This window comes from Lynx rufus, unplaced genomic scaffold, assembly GCF_022079265.1.
Source record: "Lynx rufus isolate CCGP_SWC_20201006 ecotype Redwood Valley unplaced genomic scaffold, mLynRuf1.p SCAF_18, whole genome shotgun sequence".
In the NCBI taxonomy this organism is placed as follows: Eukaryota; Metazoa; Chordata; class Mammalia; order Carnivora; family Felidae; genus Lynx; species Lynx rufus.
Window position 1 is genome coordinate 40166369 of NW_025814832.1, and position 25127 is coordinate 40191495.

The 25127-nt window shown below is 36.7% G+C and overlaps 1 protein-coding gene across 1 annotated transcript in view; it reads right to left on the bottom strand.

Annotated features, from left to right (window-relative positions):
- LOC124512835 (uncharacterized) overlaps positions 1 to 25127 on the bottom strand; it is a 49690-nt gene that overhangs the window by 17011 nt on the left and 7552 nt on the right. Inside the window, exons 6-18 of the mRNA XM_047080441.1 lie at positions 24158 to 24262; positions 23556 to 23609; positions 19397 to 19501; positions 17588 to 17641; positions 16830 to 16982; positions 16034 to 16087; positions 14368 to 14472; positions 10812 to 10916; positions 9862 to 9915; positions 8897 to 9001; positions 4693 to 4746; positions 2563 to 2616; positions 1040 to 1144 (exon numbers count right to left, since the gene is read on the bottom strand). Coding sequence (XP_046936397.1) covers positions 1040 to 1144; positions 2563 to 2616; positions 4693 to 4746; positions 8897 to 9001; positions 9862 to 9915; positions 10812 to 10916; positions 14368 to 14472; positions 16034 to 16087; positions 16830 to 16982; positions 17588 to 17641; positions 19397 to 19501; positions 23556 to 23609; positions 24158 to 24262 — 1107 coding nt within the window. The remainder of the gene's footprint in view (positions 1 to 1039; positions 1145 to 2562; positions 2617 to 4692; positions 4747 to 8896; positions 9002 to 9861; positions 9916 to 10811; positions 10917 to 14367; positions 14473 to 16033; positions 16088 to 16829; positions 16983 to 17587; positions 17642 to 19396; positions 19502 to 23555; positions 23610 to 24157; positions 24263 to 25127) is intronic.

A 25127-nucleotide genomic window follows, 5' to 3' on the forward strand; every position in this document is an offset into this window, starting at 1 on the left:
TTATTTGAGCTATCCAAGTGGAGACTGCAAATAGGTAGTAAATAAACCAAATAGAGATCCAAGGAGTGTTTTAGGTTAGGAATATCTATCAGTGATTCATTACCATACAGATAGAATTCAGAGCTCAAAAAGTAGGTAAGATCACTTAGAGAACCCATCAGAGCCTTGAGTTATTTCAACGTTTTGAAAGAAGGTACAGAAAAGTAGAAGAGGGGAAGATAAGATGGGGAGAAAAAAACCCCAACTAGTTTTATGATCAGGTTTACATAGAAATGGATCATTCTGCCCACTGTGTGTAGAGTGGATTTAAAAGTAACAAAATTATAGGCAGAGAGAGAGTTATCTAGCAGTCTAAGAAGAGATAAAAAGAAATAGAAAGAAGGGTAGTAATACAGGGCTAAAGAGTAGGAATGGATTTTAAAAATATTTACGAGTTTAAATAGGCAGCAGCAATAATTAAGTGGATAGAGATTTCTGGCAGGGTCAGTGAAGCAGAAAAAAGGATGATCAGTTTAAAAAGATATGGAATATATTAGATTACAAATTTTATCCTTGAACAGCTATTTGGGGTGGACTAAATAGAAATGTCTCAGAAGATTTAGAATAAAATAGTTTGAAGACTGGGGAGAAGACTGGAAAGAATATAACTGATGGTTCAAACAGATGGTTAAAAGTAGGGGTTCATAAAATCACTCAGGGAGAACACATAAGACAAAAAAGCAAATGGTTCAGATTGGAAGAACTAAGAAATGAAGCGTTAGCCAGCGTATGATCACTTTTAAATTTAATCCGTAGATGTTTTATTCTACATTCTGACTATTCCTCAGATAAACATTCTGGCTTCTCTGGTTTCTGTATGAAAACATGTTGATAACTTTAAATTTTAAAAATGAGGCAGGATTTCTTTTTACTTTAGAATGGGTTCTACTCTAAGATACATTTCCTTTCAGCATCAAATAATCCTAATTTCAAAAATTCTAATATGCACATTCACAGGCAAAGCTCTGCAGAAACGCAGAGAAATAACCACAGTGCTTACTGTTAACGGGTAGGTTATCTGTTAGACTTTGAAGCTCCTCTCCTGTGAGCACGATTCCCATGTTTTCCAGAACAGTATTGGCTTTACTTCTTTCAACCTTCCCTCCTTAGGAAAGAGACATAAAGAATGACAAAAAATATTAAAATATGAAAGAACATTAAATACTAGAAATCTATCAGTGCTCTGTTACTATTATATTGAAAATGTTTTTACTATTAATATGAAAAAACTAGGAATAAGGAAAAATAGAATCCTTTTCAGTACTATTAACATTGCTTTGAAACGTGAGTACCAAACTCTATTTTAACATCGTGTTAAAGAGCCTTAAGCTTTGCCTTGATGAAACTATGGACAAGAAATAATTTATGAAGGGATTTTGCAACTTAAGCTAAAGACAACTAATTGAATTTGCAGTAGAGAAGAATTTTGAAAAAAAAACTCTCGGTTGCCAAAAAACTTGTACTGCTTTCCACTGGAACTTGACAATTACTTTACGCCTGGTTTATCCATACTGTGAAAACAGTTTATGAACACCGATTTTTTGGTGAATATTTTAAGATAGAACACTATTTGTATTAGTTAAAAAGAATAGATAATTATCTTGTAAACTACCTAGCATGGTAGTTTACAGAGGGCTTTAGTTAAAATGTTAAAAATTTAGTTAAAAATGTTCTGAAGCTGAAGCAGGAGCTGAGGCTCAGAGTGCATGGAAAGGAAAATGTATTATTAACATTGTAAAACAGGAGGCCTAGAGACTAGAAAAACTAGATAGATAGGGAAAGAGAACAACAGGGAGGCCGACAAGTATCTGGCTATGATTGCCTCATTTTTAAGGTGACGATTTAGTTGATAAAGACACATAGCAAGATGCTATCAAATGGGCAGCATGGTGGACAACTTCCACATTAAATTAAAAAATAATCCTGCTCCCACTCTTCTGGAGGGCCTAGGAATGCCAAGAGGCACTCTTCTTTTGACAGGTGACTCCTCTCAATAGGTACCAAGTGGCAGAGCTTTTAAGTCATTTCTTCATTCTCTTTATGTTCTTCTCTTCTTTTGGACTAAGCACTAGGAGGGAAAGCAAAACCAAATCCTAGGCAAAAGCTGGTACCTTTGCCTACATTTTTTTTTGTCTTAACTGAATCTCACACTAAAACCACATTCTTTTTAGAGGAATTATAATGAACATTAATTTATGATTTGGATTCTATCAGGAAACAATGTCCAATATTTCTAACAATAGAAACTATTTTTATTTTCTTTGCTTAACTAATTTTCAGACTACCTATCATTCTCTTCATGTTTTGTTTTATCTACCTAGAATTCAATTTACACTTTCAAGATTAAGTTATGAAAAATACAAGAAAATGTGGGACCTACAAAGATTTAAAAAAACTCACCACAAAATACCTCTTTTAAAATAAAGAAACTACATTTAAAAATCAGTTCATAAAAGGATGGCTTGGGTAAAGCTCTAATGATATAAATTAAAATGTTAAATCTCAAACTGCTCATTAACTCACCTTTGAAAGACTTCAGACCATCCAACAATCTATTTTGATAGATCTTCCCAGAAGCTACAATGCAAATCACACTCTATGTCAGACAAAGCATTATATAGATGCTCAGAAACATAATACATATACTTCAGAATTTCAGGGAGAGTTTTCATTTACTGAGTAAATATGTTCTTATTCATCCTCGAATAACAACAAAAAAATGAGACGGGATACAATAGTGACAATTATGCCATTCTAAACCCCTGACAGAACAGTTGACAGTCTCTCTATGCTGGTTTCTTTATCCTTTGATTTCTCTTGTCCAATTCTTCTAAAATTCTCTCCCCTAATCACATTCCTTCATTTTTTTTCTAATAGTTTTGTCATTGGCTAGAAGGCATGACATGGCAGCATTTATTTTGCCCCTGGTGGCCTGGGTTATATAGAGAGATAGAGATATATAGATTGATAGATATAACTTAAAATATGCCTTTTCTAACTACTTTAAATATATATATATATTTTAAATGCTAGAAGAGAAATTAAAAAAAATTAAGTTTATATATTTAGAGAGAGAGAGAGTGAGTGGGAGATGGGCAGAGAGAGCTAGGGAGAAAGAGAGAAAGAATCTCAAGCAGGCTCCATGCTGCCAGCACAGAGCCTGGCACAGGGCTCAGTCTCACGAACTGTGAGATCATGACCTGAGCCAAAATCGAGAGTTGGACGTTCAACCGACTGAGCCACCCAGGCGCCCCTAAAGAGAACTTTTAAAACTTCTCCCATGGTACCATAAAGTTAAGTATTCTAGAAAGCTACTAAAGTATCTTTATGGCTTACCATCAACTGGAAGCTTCTTTAGCAGCCTCTTTTGTTCTTTATCTGTTAGCTCAATACCCATGTTCCTCACAAAATCTGATAGATGATGCACCTTAATATTTTTTCCTTTGAAAATATGAAACGTGATCATTCAAGAATTTTATAGAGTAATTATTTCAAGTAATAATTTAATACCGTTAAGCATGTTTCTTCCTAACTTGAGGAAGTTCAAAGATATAATAAGATATATACATCCATACAGAATTGAGAAGGGTCATATATCAAATTTGCTTAAAAATACTGAAAAGTATGATTTCTTAATCTGACAAGAAGTCAAAGTAGAAGAGAATAGATTTTACCTAAATAACTGTCTGATTAATGAAATATCAACATCAATTCATTTATCCATCTTACCAGAGAATACTATATATTTTAATTTTTTTTTCTGAAATATGCTATTTGCTCTTGATACTGACAATAAATAAGCTTTTTTTTTTTCAACGTTTATTTATTTTTGGGACAGAGAGAGACAGAGCATGAACGGGGGAGGGGCAGAGAGAGAAGGAGACACAGAATCGGAAACAGGCTCCAGGCTCTGAGCCATCAGCCCAGAGCCTGACGCGGGGCTCGAACTCACAGACCGCGAGATCGTGACCTGGCTGAAGTCGGACGCTTAACCGACTGCGCCACCCAGGCGCCCCTAAATAAGCTTTTTTAAATGAATATAATCTATTGTCAAATTGGCTTACAGACAACACTCAGTGCTCATCCCAACAAGTGCCCTCCTCAATGCCCATCACCTATTTTCCCCTCTCCCCCACCCCTTCATCCACCCTTAGTTTGCTCTCTGTATTTAAGAGTCTCTTGTGGTTTGCCTCCCTCTCTCTCTGTTTGTAACTATTTTCTTCCCTTCCCTCCCCCCCATCATCTTCTGTTCAGTTTCTCAAGATCCACATATGAGTGAAAATATATGATACCTGTCCTCCTCTGACTTATTTCACTCAGCGTAATTCTTTCCAGTTCCAAGAATGGAAAAAAAAAAAAAAAAGCTTTATTTTGCTGTTGCTTGATATACTCTGATTTGGGAATCTATTAATAATGTTGAAGTAATTATTATTAGTATAAAAACTCCAGAAAGTTCAGAAGTTATTAGTAAGTTATAGGCTTTTAATTACTATATATAAAGGTAAACGGTGGGACATTAGGAGCAAATGTTTCATTAGAAAAGGTTGAAAGCTACAATTTACAAATCAGCAATAGAATGGTAAAAAATATTATTTAAAACTATACTACTACATAAAGTCTGCAGATCTTGGTTTTATATAACTTCCCACTGACCTGTAAAAGCTTTTAATCCACTACACAACTTTTTCATTGTAGTTCTCCCATATACTGTAAGAAGAAATACAAATAATAAAAAGAGACAGTGAAACACACAAATAATAGGAGAGGAAAATACTCCAGCAACACTTCCGTACTAATAATATTCTCTACTTTTACCCACTTCTTGAGAATGAGTGTAAAGAGGTTAAATATGAAAAATATAACATCAACAATACAACTATGACTTAATTCTTCTATAAAAAATCAAACCTACAATAGTCAAGGGATAAGATTCAAAAGCCACTTACTGTCCAGGGTCTACTTTTTAGCTCTAAGACTTTGAAGAACTTTCTTATTTCTATCAGGCCATGACAATGGGTTTATGTTTGGTACATGCTATTCAAAAATGTTTAAACTTGGGTTTCAGCAGTGATTTTCTCAGGTAATGTGTTCTCATTCAATATTCCCTGATGTTTTAACAGACCCAGAAAGATTTATTTCCTCCATTTGGATTACAAGATAAATTATTAAGCACTTTGAAGACAAATCCTTTATATTAGCAACTGGGGGGGGGCAGTTATCACACTGATAGACTAACAGATTTTATTTCCAATTTAATATTTTTTTTGAAAATTTTATTTGGGTAATTGTAGATGCATATGAAGTTAGTAGAAAAAAATAGAGAGAGATACCTTGTACGTTTTTGCCCAGCTTCCCTTAATGATAAGACTTACAAAGCCATAGAATAATACCAAAAACAGAATACTGGCATTGATAAAATCCACCGATGTTATTTAGATTTCCTTAGTGTTACTTGTACTCATGTGTATGTCTCTGTATTATTAAATTCCAGACAATTTTACTACCTGTGTAGGTTCACGTATGCACTGCCACAGTCAAGATACTGAACAGTTCCAGTCCCACAAGGACCCTATTATAACCACATCCACCTCCTTCTGCCTCCACCAATCCCCTATCTCTAAATCCAGGCAAGCTCTAATCTGTCCTCCATTTCTAAAATTTTGTTATTTCAAAAATGATATGTAAAGATCTTACAGTATGTAAGCTCTGAGGTTGGCTTTTTTAGCTCTGGATAACTATCTGGAAATTTGTCCAAGATGTTGCATGAATCAGATAGTGTACTTTTACTGATGAATAATAGTATTCCATAATATGTATGTACCACAAGTTTGTTTAGCCATTTACCTGTTGAAGGAGACTTGGGCTGATTCCAGTTTTTGGCTCTTACGTTCATGTACAGATTTTGTGCGAACCTAAGTTTCAAAGGTGTAATTGCTACGGTAGCTCTATGCTTAGTTTTGTAAGAAACTGGTACTTTTTCTATACTGATTGTATCACTACCTTCCCACTACCAAGTATGAGTGGTCCGGTTTCTCTAGCATCCTCATCAACATTTGGTGTTGTCATTATTTTTTATTTTAGCTATTCTGATAGGTATGCAGTGATATCTCACTGCAGTTTCAAATGGCACTTCCTTAATACCTAATGACGTCAAGCATCTCTTCATGTGTTTATCTGATACCTGTATATCCTCTTTGGTGCAATGTATTTTCATTCATATAGTTTCATGTATTTTCCCCATCTTCTTATTGGTTTGTTTGTATTTTATATTGCTGAGGTTTTCTCAAATAAAAAAAAAACCTTTTAATGTTTGTTTATTTTTGAGAGAGAGAGAGAGAAAGACAGAGCACGAGAGGGGGAGGGGCAGAGAGAGAGGAAGACACAGAATCTGAAGCAGGCTCCGGGCTCTGAGCTGTCAGCATAGAGCCCAAGACGAGGCTCAGCCAAAGTCAGACGCTCAACTGACTGGACCACCAGATGCCCCTATATTGCTGAGTTTTGCGTGTTCTTTAAATGCCATAGATGCTGCTGCTTTGTCAGATGTATCATTTGCAAATATTTTCTCCCAGACTGTAGGTTGTCTTCCACCATCTCCACACAGCTTTCCAGAGTGAAAGCTTTTAATTTTAATGAAGTACAATTTATCAATTTTTTCCTTTTGTGAATCATGCTTTTCGCATAATATGTTTCTAAATCAATTTATTCTTACTAGGCAGCATAAGCATAAATTACATAACTCAAATGTTACCAATAAGAATACAGTGAAAAATATATCTCCTTTATAAACATCTCCATTGTCAGAATTCTCTTCCTTCTAAGGAACAAACATTGACATTTTTTGTGTATCTTTTTTAGAGATATTCTATGCATATATTTGTATATAAGAATAGAGCTGACTGGTTCTTTTGATGGCTCCATATATTAAATTGACTAGATGTTCTGTAATTATGGAATCAATTTTAAAATGCATCAAAATGGGTATAAATTGTTTTTCCTTGCATTTTCAGATACATTGTTTTAAGAGAATATATCTTGTTTGTCCAAATATTCTCTTCCCCTCTGTATCAAGTCTGTCTTACGGGAGGATTATACTTCTGTTCCCAATGATATCATGCAATTTGCTTTGTCAAATGAAATATTTGAGTCTCTTCTGAGTAGAAACTTTAAGAACTATCACATGGCTCCATCATCTCTCTTTTTCCTGTTACAAAAGTGACACTGTCCAGACAGGGACTGTTCTTGCATCCTATGTCCTATAGTAGAGAACAGATGGACAGCCAACCTATGGGCAGTATCTAATATTGAGTGTCATGCAAAAAAACTCTGTTGCCACTGAGATTTGGGGGTTGTTTGTTGCTACTGCAGCATAGCTAGCTGATAATAGGAACTGGAACCACAGGGCGCCTGGGTGGCTCAGTCGGTTGAGCGTGTGACTCTTAGTTTCAGCTCAGGTCATGATCTCACAGTTCATGAGTTCGAGCACAGTGTTGGGCTCTGCACTGACACTGAGGAGCCTCCTTGGGTTTCTCTGTCTCTCTCTCTCTCCCTCTTACTCTGCCCCTCCCCTGCTTAGGCCATCTCTGTCTCTCTCAAAATAAAGAAACTTAAAAAAAAAAAAGGAACTGGAACCACAAGTGTGTTGCTGCCTTAGCAACAACAAAAGTAGTAGCAAAAACACCAAAACTATGTGGCATTGGCTCTGGTCCTGGAAGTGTTTGGTGAAGAAATTGTTACTGGAGGCTGGAATGAACCCATGCCTTGCAATGGTGTTGGTGAGTTTATCAATTTCAACAACTTAGAAGGCAGATAATGTACTGAATATGCTTGTACTTTAAAAGAAGAAGCTGGGTGGGGCGCCTGAGTAACTCAGTCATGTAAGCCCCCAATTCTTGGTTTTGGCTCAGGTCATGATCTCACAGTTTGTGGGTTCGAGCCCCACATCGGGCTCCATGCGGAAGCCTGCTTGGGATTCTCTCTTTCTCTCCCCCTCTCTGCATCCCTCCTCCACTCCCTCTCTCTCTTTCTCTCAAAAATAAATAAATAAACTTTAAAAAAAAAAAAAGAAGAAGAAGCTAGGAAATACAGTGTTACTAGAGTATCTGGTTGATATTGGCAGCAATGGACAAGTTACTACAAAGAGAAATGAACCCAGAAAACAACTGGCTGGCTAGCAAGCAAGGATAAAGGAGAACAGAGAGAATCCAGAGATTCTGGGTGCGACATGGCACAAAAAAATGAAGTAGTTCTCATCTTCTACAAATAGAAGATAACACCTGGAATTTCTTTTAGTGACCAAGGGCATTCAAAACTAAGGCTTCTGGCAAAGACAATATGAAGAGTGTGATCATCATTCCTTTTGTTGAAACCTCTGATTTGATTAAGATGGTGCCTAGTAAATCCTCCAAATTTGAAAAAATAATTCAGGAACAAACATCTTAGGTTGTGCTTCTCCCCAGGGTAGTCTGATAAAACTCAAGGGATCTACAATTAAATCTAATGAGAAGCACATCTCAAAAAGAATTGTAGATGTAACTATTGGCACATTAAGCAAGTCGTCATCAATCAGATAAAAAGTCAACCCTATTTTAGTATAAAACTTAAACTAAAAGGTACTCTGTTCATGACTTAAAGTGGGGTTCCTGCCCTCTACAAATAGGAAGTACACTAAGAAAGTTGCCCCAGCCCCCAAGAAGGGGTTATTCTTCAATGCCTTCTTCAGATGTGAGAAGAAGAAGAATGGAAAAAGGTAGAACTTCTTCAATCCCATAACCAAGATCCATAAAGAACAATGAGCTGGGAATCTAATCATCATGGTAAGATTTTTCCCAAAGAACTTAAAAATATTTTCAATGCTCACCATCAGTGGGCAGGTTGCATTTGAGATCCTTAATTTCATCTTCTGTGAGTTTCCATCCCATGGTTTTCAAAACTGAATCAAGTTTATTGGCATTAACAATCCCTCCTTAGAAAAGCAAAATGGTCAAGAAATAGCCAAAGGAAAGAAAAATACAGTTTATATATTTAAATAACCTATGGGCCCACATGGCTGTAGTGTAGGTGGAAATATAAAGGGTGTCCCCTGTCAGAAATATTTTTCTTTTGCAAGCAAGGGATCTTTTTCTAAAATTTTTGTTTGGGGATTTTAGTTCTTAGAAATTTCCGTCTGCAGAAAAAAAAAACAAAACTGAAATCTTGAACTAATTGTCCAGAATGCATTTTATTATAGTCAATTAGCATGCTGCATAGTTTTTGGATTTAAATAACTTAAATAGGCTCATATATAGCATGACAGTTGACTTGTTTTAGCAAATACATCAAATTGTTGACATATACTAACGTTATTTTCAGCAGGAACATCAAGTGTCTATAGTACAAAGCGGGTCAATAATAGATAATAATAGATAATAGCTCTTTAAAAAGAACCTCTTTCTTTAATGGGATCATGGGGACAGGTTTACAAAGCATAAGCTTTAAAAGGGCCTGCATTACTATTTAATAATTCATAGTAATGAAAAACATTATTTTATCTTCTCACTAATAAGTGGGCTCATTTGTGTTTATTTTATTGATTGTCTCAACGCCTAACCAAATTCCCCAAATATTTTCCCTTTAATTTTACTGTTCTGACACAGACTTTATTTTCTCTTATGTTAAATATTATTTAAATTTCTATATGGAGATAATTTGCTCACAGGTCTATATCAGAAGCTAGGAATGATATCAGTATTTAAGGAGGTTAGTGAAGTTCACAATTGGATATCTAGGAGATAGTATAATGTGTCTCTTAGAATCATCTGGCTTTGTATTATGCTGCTCACTTACCATTAAGAGACTTCAAACCATCCAGTAACCTATTCTTGTAGACTTTTCCTTTAGCTACGTGGAAACATAAATCAGGTCATACACAAGTAAGTGATGTGGAGATTCACCAAGGCAGCAAGTCATTATTTAATGTAAGGAGGATTTGTAATTTTCTCTAGAAAATTTCCAATTTACTTTCAAATTTTTAAAAATGAAATAGCCACCAATGTATCCACTCTATTCAATTATTGACACTTAAGCATGTTAATCTTGTAATCTTAGTGCTTTTTTTTAAATTCCTTTTCAGCTCTCTAATGTCCTTTTCTGTTCTCTCACCTAGTTAGCACCCAGTGTAACTTTTACAATTCCCCATCTATAGAACCACAACTACAAAAGGTATTTCTTAGCCCTGATGGCAGGTTGTGAATAAAGCAGCAACTGATTTCCAACTAAAAATTAATGGAATTCCTTCTTTAAAATCTTCTCTTGAAATGTTTTTATTGTAAAGAATTTTAAATATATACGAAAGTAGAATAGAAACAATGAATCCCCATATACACTCAGCTTACAGTTACTGATGTTCTACCATTAGATAGCATCCTTTTAAGGTGAAAACGTACCATTCATTTTTTTTTTAATTATTTGCATACATAAGTGTATAAATTGAACCGTATCACAATGGCTGTACTTTTTCGGTCTTTGTTTTTGTTTAAGTGCCTTTTTCTACTTCTTCCTTCTCAGTCTATGGTGCAGCCACAAGTCCCTAGATGATTCATGTTAACAACCTAGAATATACCTACATATTATCTATCAGTATGTGAAGATACATAATTACATGAGTGAAATCATTCATACTAAGTAGTTTTTGAAAGCATTTTTTCTATGCTATCAGAAAGTATATAGAAGTTCTCATAAACAAAATAAGAAATGTATGCTTCCTTCAAGACCATATTAATATTTTAAATGCTTACCATTAACTGGCAGGTTTTTTACGAGCTCTACACATTCCTTATCTGTGACAGTTACTCCCATGTTTTCCAGAACATCTCCTACATCACTGACATCAACCTCTCCCCCTTCAACATAACAAATGGTCACAGATTAGTAGAGAGAAGGGCCTAACCACAGCCCCCCCCCAAACCTGTTGACCCTTTACAGCTTCAGCTACAATAGCTGAATGAGCAAACACACACAATATGTTAACTGTTTGCCACTGTCATTAATTGGGAGTAGAAATAGAATTTCTCTCTTACGCTTAGTAAAGTAATAGACGTACTGATGCAGTTTATATAATACAAATTAGGACACTGTAGGCATAAGATCCATTTATTTTGTAAGGATATTATCTCTCCCCTAATCTCTTAATGATAACAGAATTTTATCTCTGTGAAAGTTTGCTGTATCATTAGCTATGCTAATTCAAATTTAGGCTTTCAAAATCAAGAATAGTGACTATTCTTGGCAAATATTCCAGAAACTAAGAAATTTGCTACTATAAATTCACACAGAAAAATTAGTGCTAAAATGCAAATGTTCTAATGTGTAATTCTGGGCAACTGTATGCAGATATTCATCAATATAGAAGAAAAATGGGTAGAATAGAATAAAAAAGGGAATGTAAAAATGATGGTTCTACATAAAAATATAAATTAGCTAAAGAATAAAGACATTAGATTTATAGAAACTTCTAATTAACCTGTAATAGTTTCCACTGCTTCCATCAATTTTTTGAGCTCTGTCTTCCCATTAGCTGTAAGAAATACCATAATTTGGCAATATTATAAAAAGATAAAGGAGCTAAATTAAGAAATAGAGATTCTCCCCACAATTTAATCTCACCAGCCAAAAACTTTGATGCAATGGATTGCAAAGAATTCATTCTATGGTAGATAGAGGGTTAACCCAAGAAAGCTTTCTCTGTCTTACGCTTGCAGGAATGTTACAGTAGGCTAAGTATGTTGTTGTTTGGTCTCTGATAGCCCTTCTGATGCAAACGCAAGGTTCTTCCCATGATTGATGTTGAAAACATTTTTCATGTTCTATCTTTTACTAATACTTTTCTTTAGTTATTTCAACTATTAACTTGGAATGGCTGGTTATGTGTTCTCAATCTTTTGTTACCAGCACATGCATAAAGTTTGGGTAAATGTTTCTACCTTTCTATGTTTGGGAAAAAAGAAATCATTAGCTAAAGCTAGAGAGTTATAGCAATATGGCATTGTTCCAATATCAGGAAGGATTGATCAACCCCCTAAGACCAGCTACTTTATTTACTGGGCCAAGTACAAAATGAAAACGTGGGACCCCTTGTTCAAAAATCAGGAAAAAAAACTTTGCTTTTTTTTTTCTTCCACAGTCTTGTTCCCAAACTGTCATCGTGGTGTTTTTGTTTTAGTTTTTGTTTATAAGTCAGCTGGTAAATGTTGCACTGTCACAGGCATGGCATCTTCTAGGGTTGAGTGCAGAACCTCACAGGCACCCTGGGTGGTCCCATTACTCAGCATGCACGAGGCTCACTAGCAGCAGACTTCCTTCCTTCCTCCTGCCGCCAGAACCACACATCTGAAAATTGAGTCACGTGTCTCACTTTCCTATGCACTGGTTGCCTCAACTCACTATGGACAGGCGACTCCCAAGAGTAATGCAGCCTTGACGTGGGGACACACTAGATACCTGGAAGGGGATGAGGAACAGGCTTGACCCTGCCAGCCCAGAGTGGGGACTGCTGCTGCCATGTCTTGTCACAAGATGCCTTCAGGTACAGGTTGCCAATGCCAGCCCTCCCTGCAACCATGCCCAGGTCCCTGCTGGGGTCAGGGGATGCAGATGTTGCCAGGCATGGTGGTGAAAGGGAGGTTGGCCATACCAGAGGCTGTGGAGTGGTTGATCCAGAATACATCCTGGGGACTAAATGGCAGGGGCAGTCACATGCCTGAGCCAGGGTGCCAAGCCCCAGCCATGCTCTAGTTTCCCATCAGACTTCAATTAGGAAACACAAATTCAAAGATAAAATTGTGAAGACTCTCTTGTGGCACTTGGGCAGCTCAGTCGGTTAAGCGTCCAACTTCAGCTCAGGTCACGATCTCACGATCCGTGGGTTCGAGCCCCGCATCGGGCTCTGTGCTGACAGCTCGGAGCCTGGAGCCTACTTCAGATTCTGGGTCTCCCTCTCTCTCTGCCCCTCCCCTGCTCACGCTCTGTCTCTCTGTCTCCAAAATAAATAAACATTAAAAAATTTAAAAGCAAATTATGAAGACTCTCTTGATGGCCAAATCAGAGCACTAAACCCCAAGCATGACACTTAGATCACGGCTGTGTCCAACTAACCTCACTGGTTGCACACCACTATTCCCCAAAGCAAAATAAAGGAAGGCCTACAATGCCACAAATCTATAAACCAAAAGCCTCAAGAGGATAGCTGACTGAATAAACCATAACCCCTGTTCCTTAGGTCTTTCTAACATTTCTGAGTGATGTTTTAAAACATAATGAGAAGGTAAGTGATTCGACTTGAAGAATGTGAAGCTGGAATGGGCAGGTGACAGAGAAGCCAAGCATGTGCAAGAGAAGCAAAGAAGCCTAAGACTACACCTTTTTTCTGTTAATGAGCCAGTTTCCCCATTGCGGAACTCAAGGCTTGTCTAAGTTGTGGTTGGTTACAGGCTCCTTTAGGCATTAACAGTCCTCAGCTGGGGACAAAGCAAAACTATCTGCTGCAATCTGGTGTTGGGCTTGTTACCTGGAAATATATACTGTTAACCTCAATGAAGATGACTAGGAAACAGTTTTCCTTTATGGATTTATTTTGATTTGATTTAGTTTTATTTTATCTTCTTCAGTTCTAGTCTCACAGAGACTTTTTAGGGAAGGCCTCCTGGGCTTCAAATCACATGGTGCATGTATATTTGAGGCAACTGTCAATGAATACAAAACAAAACACAAAAAGCAGCTAACTACCTACCAATACTCTGATTTCCTCTCAGAGCATAGAATCATAAATGGAAGTGGATGCCCAGAAAGATACTACATCTCTACCGCCCCACCTCCGCCTCACATTTATTTTTAGGTGCAGCCACGTGACCAGTTCTCCACAAAGGAATGGCTATGGAAATAACGCGTGCACTCTCTCTCCTTCATGCTCTCCTTTCCATTCCATTATTAGATAGAAACGATGACAAGGCCTTAAAAAGGAATCCAAGAGGCAAGGAACCTGGATCCCTGTATCGCTGAATGGAGAAGAGCCACTGTCCATTACCCAAAGACACTCTCGCCTTGGACTTTCACGGGGGAAAGAATTTAACTGCTGCTGCATTTACCCGGGACATAATTTTAGGTTTGTTTTTAAATAAAAATGTAGTTTCCCCTAAATAATACGTGATCTGTTCTTAAATGAAGACTGTTCATCCCTATCTTTGCAAATGCTTCTAATTTCTTTTGGTATACCAAATATCACTAGTTAATATACATTCTCTTACACAAGCTCATAAATGTAAACTCCTAAGGCTCATTATTATCTACAATGCTTACCACTAAGTGGCAGATTTTCTGCCAGAGCTTCACGTTCCTTTTCTGTGAGTTCAATTCCCAGATTTTCCAGAACATTGTCTAGGTTATTGGCTTTAACCGTTCCTCCTTAAGAAACAAACAGGAAGTAATCATGAAAAAAAAATTACGTGATTTCCAAAGATTATAATTTTTTTTCTCACATGCATTTTAGTATGATAAAAAAAAACAAAGAAAAAGGTACAATTTATTTGTATTAGTGAACAGGCATATAAGGTTGACTCAGTAAATCACCTAAAATGATGTCAAGAACAACTTAGATAAAATGTTCTGAGGTTGGGGGTGCCTGGCTGACTTAGTCAGTAGAATGTGTGACTCTTGATCTTGGCGTCGTGAGTTCAGGCCCCACATTGGGCATTTAGCCTACTTAAAAAATATTCTGAGGTTGAAGCATTACTGGGTGACAGGCTGTGATTATGTGTTTAAAGTTACTATTTGTAGTATTAAGTAATACTCATCTGTTAAAAGAGGGGCCAAAAGAATACCAATGATAGGACTGTCCCCATGGGGAATACAGAGAGAGTACTGTGCAGGTCTGTCCCCAAAACAAAGCCAAGGTATCAGCTGAGAGGGATAGTTCAAGATTCAGATCATCAATGTTCTGCTATTGCAATATACAAAAAGTGTATGAAAGATGAAAAGACTATAAAAATGGATTCAATGCTCTCAAAGAGAAAACTGTCATGAACAACACATTCACCACAAAATTCTCCAAGAATGTTGCTGACTGGAATTATTCCAAGTATCTGGGATGTCAGGAGGCCAAGTGCCACCTGCAAGAGACTTCTCTCATTAAATAGCAGCAAATCTTCTACCCTTTTCCTCTTTCCCTTCCTACTTCCCCTTCTGGTCTCTTTTTCTAAGGACCTACAGGAAGAGGAAGTAAAAAAGCATTTTGACCACAATACCATGCTTCTTTTCCACATTTGCTGTTGCTGCTATTGTTGTTAACTGGTCTTTAGGAAAGAATGTTTTAGAGAAAATAACTTGAGGGGCGCCTGGGTGGCTCAGTTGGTTGGGCATCCGACTTCGGCTCAGGTCATGATCTCACAGTTTGTGAGTTCGAGCCCCGCATCGGGCTCTGTGCTCACAGCTCAGAGCCTGGAGCCTGCTTCCAGTTCTGTGTCTCCCTCTCTCTCTCTGCCCCATCCCCACTCATGCTCTGTCTCTCTCTGCCTTAAAAATAAAATAAAATAAAATAAAATAAAATAAAATAAAATAAAATAAAATAAAATAAAATAAAATAAAATAAAATAAAATAAATAAAAAATAAAAAAGAAAATAACTTGATTTGTGCCATAAAATTATTAAAGATCACTCCAAAATCCTTTGTATTGTTGTTGGGCAAACGCTCAGAAAAACTGCCTATGATATTCTGTATATTATGTGTTGTATAAATTAGATTTCAAATGATTCTTTGGGGGTGCTATTTAGAAATATTCTCCAAGAGTGAATGGATCCCTTGCAGTACTATACCATGGGTGATTATGCAAAAGTGCTTAACATAATGAAATAAAAAAATCTAAATACAGGAATGTAGACATGACTCAAAACCTGGTGGTAAGATGTTTGTGTTGATATTTGTGTTGACATTTAGCAGACTTTTCTGCTAATCATGGTTCTTAAATACCTTTTACAGACTTCACACCATCCAACAATCTGTTCTTATACACCTTTCCAGCAGCTATTAAAAAAGAAAAACCATAATTTATATCCAAAGGAAAAGAACATGGACACACAGTTTTTGGGCAACTGGGTAATTCTAGGAGCAATCTTTTTTACTCTTTCCCTAGGAAATCTGTTCTATCTCCTCATCAAATAAAAATTATTTTAGGAAAAAAAATTGTGACAAAAATGTACCCAGTGTTCAGCAACCAAGAAGACTGCTGGGAAGACTATATTGTGCAGGAAAAAAAAAATCACTACTTCTTTGTGTCCCCTCCCCCCCTTTTTTTTTTTTTAACGTTTATTTATTTTTGAGACAGAGAGAGACACAGCATGAACGGGGGGAGGGGCAGAGAGAGAGGGAGACACAGAATCAGAAACAGGCTCCAGGCTCTGAGCCATCAGCCCAGAGCCTGACGCGGGGCTCGAACTCACGGACCGCGAGATCGTGACCTGGCTGAAGTCGGACGCTTAACCGACTGCGCCACCCAGGCGCCCCCCCCCCCCTTTTTTTTTAACCTGTGTCTCACTTCCCTCAGTTTCCTTCCTATCATGCAGGCCTCTCAGGGGCGTGACTGGGTAGTGTTATTACAACCTGCATCAACTCTGATGGCAATATGGTTATGGTTAAAGAGCTGGGTTGACAGATTGAATCTGTACGTCAGAAAACTTAATTTGTTTTAAAAATTATTTTCAGTACTTTTTAGGAGAAACAAATTAGAACAATTAGAACAAATTAGAAACAATTTAGAACTGCTGACAATGACCCCCCAAAACCAATGTCCCCGGAAAGGCTGTTCTGAGACTTATATGGCTCACCGTCGATAGTCTCAGCCTCACTAGTTCCTTTTCAGGGAGCTCGATCCCCATGGCTCCCAGGACCTTTAGCAGATCGTTGGCATCAATCTTTTTTCCTTTCAAAAGACAGGAACATCAGTGCGTGACAATTTGGAATCTAATGATTCCAGATAATGAAAAAATGATCACCTTCAGCTCGGAAGTAGTGAGCGAGTAAAAGGAAACAAGTACAACTATGCAGAATCACAGGGAGGCCACAAATAGAACACAGGTCCTTAATCTCCTAAAAGGCATACTCTCTTAGTGATGGATCTGTGTGCATCTAATGCAGCAGAGGGTAGATTTGCTTTTAAGATTGGCCAGCAAGTTAGAATGATGGAAATCATGGAAATTTATAATTTTGGCAGGGGAACTTAGAATTCTGGGGAGATCCTAAATTATGTGATTTTCCTCTTCATATATGCCTATCAAGGTATGGGATTATTTGAATATTAGTGAGGTAAGTGGTATTATTGCTTTATTAAAAACATTTGGGCCAGATTTCTTACCAAGACACAGAATTTTCATTGTATTTTTAAAATTTAAGTTGTACAAATAAATACAGCATAAGACTCTGAAAACAAGTATTCAATGAGACATAATATAAAGACATATAAACAGTTTGGGGAAGTTGAGGAGATATTTTAAAAATAGTACAATTTTATAGTAACTTGCCACTCACCAGAAAACATTTTCAATGCATCCATTAACTTTTTCACTTCAACCTTCCCATTATCTGTTAAGAGAGCCACGTAAATCAAATACAAATATAACACCGGCACTCATTAGCAATATGGAATTTAAAAAAGAAAGCAATATATGTATACTCTAATATTTTATCCTATATTCATCTTGAGCCAGAAGTTCTAAAATATTACTAGAGCTTTGATTCATTGAACTACAGAAAATTAAACCTCTGGTAGTTAAGGATGAGATATAAAATTAAGTCACCATTTCCCACAGAGTCGGCTTCATGACTCCTATACGTTGGGAAACTCTCCACTGTTTACATCAGGCACAAGGAACAGAATTTACAATTTTTGTGTGCTACATATTAATGTTTGTACCTGGCTCTCACAATTGATCTCCTTATGTAATAAGCTGATACTTAGTAGTTCCTGACTTTTTTTTTTTTGACACAGAGTTTCTTACTCCTTTATTCCCTATGAGTAAATTAATGATCACTTCAGTGATTGGCTTGAGATCATTTTAAAAGTAGAGATTCTGTATATTTTTAAATCAATATTTAAAGACATTAACATGAAAGCATATTACAAAGATAGAAATTTGGGATTCTATAGGATCTCAGATTCATTTTTCCTTACTAGACCAAAAACAACTAAGACATTGCATTTGCACACATTATTATTTTTTGTCTAACTTGTAGATGACAAATATGTAAATAGAAGCTTCATGTCACTTTTGTTCTTTATTATCTTCTGGCTCTAAAAGTACCGAGCAGGCCAATGTTCGTTTTTAAACAATTTATTGAGATATAATTTGCATACCAAACAAACTCATCCATTTCAAGTATACAAGTGAACAGTTTTAGGATATAGACTGAATTCTGCAACTATCACTGCAATCTAATTTTGGAACATTTTCATATTCCGCAAAAGAAACCTCATTATAAAAAAAAGAAACCTCATACCATTAATTTGCAGTTCCCATCTACAGCCCCAACCGCAGTCCTAGGCAATCACTAATCTATCTGTGTCAGGGAAAGTGTCAGGACTAAGTGTCAGTATATTATATGAGGAAAAGATTTCTAAAAATCCAAATGGAAACATTAATATGTAGTACATACAGATCTGCTTATTCTGGACATTTCCTATAAATGGAATCATACAATACGTGCTCTTTTGTGACTGGCTTCTTTCACTTAGCATAATATTTTCATTGAACCACTGCATTTCAGCCCTCATTCAGCTTCAATTGTATTTCAGTGTTTCTAGTTCTAGCTTCAAGGGAGCTGCCTGAGAATGTGGCCTTTAGTTAGATCATGGAATTTGAAATAGGAGTGGGATATTATGTAGCTTCAGAAAAAGGCAAAATTCTGTATGTTATAGCCTGAGTGTTTGCAGACCGCTCTGAGAAAATGAATGAGTGCTATCATACGGCTTTGGAATGTGCCTCTCATGTTTAATCTCCCACATTTTCTCTTTTATTTTCCGATTTTTTCTGTATTCATCTCCTCTAGACTGTTTTTCATGCTATTTTCACCCCTAATTATTTATCTATTCCCTCACTTTTTGTAGTCCTAATCAAAGAACTATGTTTTTAGCATTCCTTTGGATCCAGAATTAAAAAGATTGATGAAATATGTTAATAAAATGACAAGAAAGAATATTACTTTATTTTCTTTCTGAGCTCATTTCTAAGTTTTTACAAATATCTTCTTACTGGCAAACAAACTTGTTCAGAGATGATTTTATAGAAGCTCACAACTCAAGTTATATTCAGTGATGCAAAAATTTATATGCTTACTCACCATCAACAGGTAGGTTCTTTATCAAATCGCTATTTTCCATTCCTGTGAGATTCATTCCCATGTTTTGCAAAGCAGTGTCTAGGTTAGCAACATCAACAATCCCTCCTTGGAAGAAAGAGAAGAATGTAAGCAACATTGAATAACCTTAGAATGTGACAATAGCTATGAATTCCTGTGTGTTATAGATATTGGTTTCACCTTAAAGAAAAAGGTCGAATGTATATTCAGTTGTATCTAAGAGTGTCAGTAATAAAGGCGGAATTAGAATTTCCTCCAATGAGTAATTGCGGGAATCCATTTATATAATTAGCTTTTAAAGACTGTGGCAGAACTTCAAGACGATTTACAGAAATACAGAAAACAAAATTCATATGCTTCTGCCAGTAGGAAAGTATTATTTTTGTTTGCTGAACAGTTTACATGGTTCTTTCCTCTGAATAAATTTTCCCAAAAATGTCTAATAATTTCTCTCATCTTGTGAGATTGAAATATATATATATAGTAGAATATGCATGACATACATTTACCATTTTAACCATTTTTCAGGATAGAGTTCAGTGGCATGGAATATACTCACCTTGTTTTAGAACCATCACCCACTATCCATCCCAGAACCTTTTACCTTCCCAAATTAAAAGTCCGTACTCCTCAAACAATACTCCTCATTCCTCCCTACACCCAGCCTCTGTCTCTATGAATCTGACTGCTCCAGGTTATCTTACATTAACAGAACCATACAGTATCTGTCTTTTTGTGATTGGCTTATTTCACTTAGCAAAATGTCTTCCATGTTCACCATGTTGTAGCCTGTGTCCCAATTTCTTTCCATTTTAAGGTTGATGAACACACAGACTGAGCCCATCTCTTGGCTCTTTGAATAGTGCTGGATATACAAATTTGGATACGCACTACAAAAGCCTGAATGTCTGTGTGCCCCCCTACCCCCTGCCATTCATATATTGAAAACCTAATTCTCAAATTGATGGTATTAAGAGATGGGTCCTTTGGGAGGTTATTAGGTCATGAGGGCAGAGCCCTTATGAATGAGATTAGTGTCTTTATAAAGGATAACCTGCAGAGATCCCTTGCCCCTTCCACCTTGGAATGATACAATGCGAAGTCACTGTACAAATACAACCCAAAGGAGGGCCCTTACCCACCATGCTGGCATCCTGATCTTGGGACTCCAGTCCCCAGAACTGTGAGAAATGAACTTCTGTTGTTTATAAGCCATCCAGTCCCTGGAAATTTATTATAGCAGCCTGAATGCACTAAGACACATGCCCAGAAATGGAATTGCCGAATCACGTAGTAATTTTAAGTTTTTGAGGAACTGCCATACTGGTTTTCATAGTGGCTGCACCATTTCACGCTTCCACCACCAGCGCACAAGTGTTCCAACTTCTCCACATTCTCACCAACACTTGTTATTTTCTGTTCCTTTTTAAAAAATTTTATTTTTTTAAATGTTTATTTTTGAGCAGGGGGGAGTGGAGAAAGCATGAGCGGGGTGTGGTGGTGGGGGGGGCAGAGAAAGGATAGAGGATCCAAAGCACAGCCTGATGTGGGTCTCACACTCACGAACTGTGAGATCATGACCTGAGCTGAAGTTGGATGCTTAACTGACTGACTGAGCCATGCAGGCGCTTCTGTTCCTTTTTATAAAATCGCCATCCTATGGGGTGTAAGGTGGCATCTCATTGTAGTCCACTATAAGTCTAATTGTTCATTTGTAGGTAGTCAGAATGCACTGTGGTTGCCCGTAGGGTTTTGTTTTGTTCTGTTTTGGTGTTCTGTGACTTGCTTACGATTTGATTAACCAGAGACCTCGTAAGCAACCTTTTAGGACTCATTACGTGTCCTGTGTTTTAGGATCCATGTCTTTGAACAATCACAAAAAATTACCAACTGTTAGGTCTTCAAATTAGCATTTTCTTTCTTTGTCTCTGTTAGCTCTTTTGTATACTGTTGGATAAACTGGCAGATTTTTCACTCTGACCCTCAGGCCTCTTACTCCTCCTTCCTGTTTGTTACTTTTTTGTCTTTATGCTGGAATCTTGGTAATTTTTTTCAGAGTTCTATTCCAGTAATCCAGTTAATTCTTCATTTACATCTGCTAATAAAACCATTATGTTTTTAAATTTTTCAGGCTAGACATTTCATTTCTAGAAATTTTGACTCCTTTCAAATCCATTTTTTCCTGTACTAGTTTTTAAGAGTATTTCCATTTTCCTTTTGTGAATTTAGTCGTTTAAAGCATACTTATTTTATGGTCTATCTAAAATATTTGTATCATACGCAGTCTTTGGGTGTTCCATTTTTTGTCGTATATATTGGCAAATTTTTTTTAAATATACTTTATTGTCAAATTTGTTTCCATACAACACCCAGTGCTCATCCCAACAAGTGCCCTCCTCAATGCCCATCACCCACTTTCCCCTCTCCCCCAACGCCCATCAACCCTCAGTTTGTTATTTGTATTTAAGAGTCTCTTCTGGTTTGCCTCCTTTCCTCTCTTTTTTTTCCCCCTTCCTCTCCCCCATGGTCTTCTGTTAAGTTTCTCAGGATCCACATATGAGTGAAAGCATATGGTATCTGTCTTTCTCTGCCTGACTTATTTCACTTAGCATAACACTCTCCAGTTCCATCCACGTTGCTACAAAAGGCCAGATTTCATTCTTTCTCATTGCCAAGTAGTATTCCATTGCATATATAAACCACATCTTCTTTATCCATTCATCAGTTGATGGACAATTAGGCTCTTTCCATGATTTGGCTATTGTTGAAAGCACTGCTATCAACATTGGGGTACATGTGCCCCAATGTATCAGCACTCCTGTATCCCTTGGGTAAATTCCTAACAGTGCTATTGCTGGGTCATAGGGTAGATCTATTTTTAATTTTTTGAGGAACCTCCACACTGTTTTCCAGAGTGGCTCTACCAGTTTGCATTCCAGAGTGGCTCTACCCATTTCTTCACATCCTGGCCAGCATCTATAATCACCTGATTTGTTCATTTTAGCCACTCTGACCACTCAGCGTGAGGTGGTATCTCAGTGTGGCTTTGATTTGTATTTCCCTGATGATGAGTGATGTTGAGCATCGTTTCATGTGTCTGTTGGCCATCTGGATGTCTTCTTTGGAAAAGTGTCTATTCATGTCTTCTGCCCATTTCTTCACTGGGTTATTTGTTTTTCAGGTGTGGAGTTTGTGAGTTCTTTATAGATTTCGGATACTAGCCCTTTATCCAATATGTCATTTGCAAATATCTTCTCCCATTCCGACGGTTGCCTTTTAGTTTTGTTGATTGTTTCCTTTGTAGTGCAGAAGCCTTTTATCTTGATGAGGTCCCAATAGTTCATTTTTGCTTTTAATTCCCTTTTGGCAAAATTTTTTCATCTTTTGTAATTTTCTGTTTCAAGTTCATTTTAAGAAAAGTTTTATAGGGAAAATTCTTCTGACCATGATATGAGGATGAATATCTTGAATACTAGAGTTACTACAATGCTGGTGCAAACTTTAAAAAAATTTTCTTTTAATATTTATTTCTTTTGAGAGAGAGAGAGAACGCACATGCACGTGAATGGGGGAGGTGCGGAGAGAGACTGAGACAGAGAATCCAAAGCAGGCTCTGCACTCTCAGCACAGAGCATGACATGGGGCTCAAACCCACAAACCATGAGATCATGACCTGAGCCAAAGTCACACACTCAACTGACAGAGCCACCCAGGTGCCTCACTTTTTGTTAAATTTTTGTGAGTTCCTGGGCCATGCAGGGAGTGCAAATATGAATTGGAACCAATATGAACATAGGTCCATAGTCATGAATTTTCAAAGAAGACATTTCTTCATGATCTTAGAATCCATGACTATACACATAAACTTCCTTTTACCTACTTGTGCTGATTAGACATTTTTCTAGTTTACCATTTCCTTAAGGGTGAAGTTATTCAAGAGTTCTACTTTCATGTGGACTTTTGCTTCCATCTTAAGGTAAAAGAATGGTACAGGAGGCCATTTCATAAAATAAATACAGAAAAGATCTTTGGAAAAAACATGAATGTAGTTTTACACACACATACACACACAGTGGTAAAGGCTTCTCATCTGCTTTTCAGATTCAGATTCATCTGCTTTTTTGCTATAGCTGTCACTCATCTTTAAGGGTTTTTACACCATCCATCAACCTATTTTGGTACACCTTTCCAACAGCTGTAAGAAAGAAAGAAATCAGACCACACCAATGAAAGATTAAGTTAGGCATTTAGGAAAGACAGACATCATAATTTACCCCCAGAAAAGGCCTAATTTAATTGTAAATAACCAAGAAAACAATTAACAAGTAGAAAAAATTTTCAATATGGCTCCCTGGCTTCTGAGGGAGTTATTATGGGCACTCTACTATGCTGAAACACACACATCTTAATTCCCTATGCCTCCCTTTAATTTCCCCATTTTCCCTTTCTGGTATTTTCTCACTCTTTTTACTTTCCTGTATGTCCCTGTTTATTCTTGAGGATGCCTTCTGACTAGAATCAAAAGTTAGAATAGGCACTTCCTTGACTTAATACCAGGTTAGTGACTGAAGGGGCCAATGATTCTATAAATAAAGTGGCACCGCTGGGGTTACTTCTTAAACTGGAACTGCATAATTCCTTCTAAATCCTGTTTTTATCGAATGGAAATAATTCTAGAACTTCTCAAAAAATAAACACAAGTCTGAGTTCCTTAAAGGCTACATTGTTTTTTTAAATACTCACCATTGACTGGCAGACATTTCTTTAGTTTTGAGCACTCCTTATCTGTGAGCTCTACCCCCATTTTCTCCAGAATACTTTGAATATCACTGACATTAACTTCTCCTCCTTCAAAGAAAGAAATGTAAGTAGAGGAAAAGTTTGACTATGACCTAAAATCTCCAAAATATGAAAAAAAGAAGTCATTTATCTATTCAGCAGATCATGCAGCAGCTATGAACAAAGTAGCATGAGACCTTTGTGCCATCAGACATCATGGAAACAGAATTGTTCTCTTTACTCAAAAAATTCAATATCTATAATTATGGAGTAAAGCAATTTTTTTTTGAGTAAAGCAATTTAAGCAAGATATAAGTGGCTTGGGGGATTCCAAGTTATTTAAAATATCACAGATATTTAAAATTCAGTGTCTCTGTTATTACCTTAATTATGAGTGTTGTGTCTGGTTTTACTTCACTACTTAATATTTTAATTCAGCATAATGTACATTTGCCTTTGAGAACATTTAATTCTATTACACAAGTGAAGTAAGTACATTAGTTCAAGTTTGTAGTTTACAAAACATGGGCTACATCTTTTAAGATGTTTTGCAGTACAGACAAGTAGTTTTTAAGTAAAGGGTATGTAAGTTAGATAGAAGGGAATGAAAGAACTGAGCAATATTTAACACTCATGAGGCATTACATGCACATGGAGAACATGTTCACTAAATATATGTTAGACTAAATGTATAAGAAGCGCTAAATATTTGTGATACTCTAAAATTGCTTGAGGCACCAAATATTCAAGATGTGGTAAATATTTATGACACTTGTTCAAATGACTCTAATTTGGCAATCCATTGGTGACACCATTTTTAGGTCTTCTGTGTCCTCTGCTCAAGGAACACAAAACCTATGGCTCTTTGATGGCCTTAATGGCAAGCTACAACTATTAACAACAGGTACTTGTCCTTGTGTCTTTGTTTTTTTGT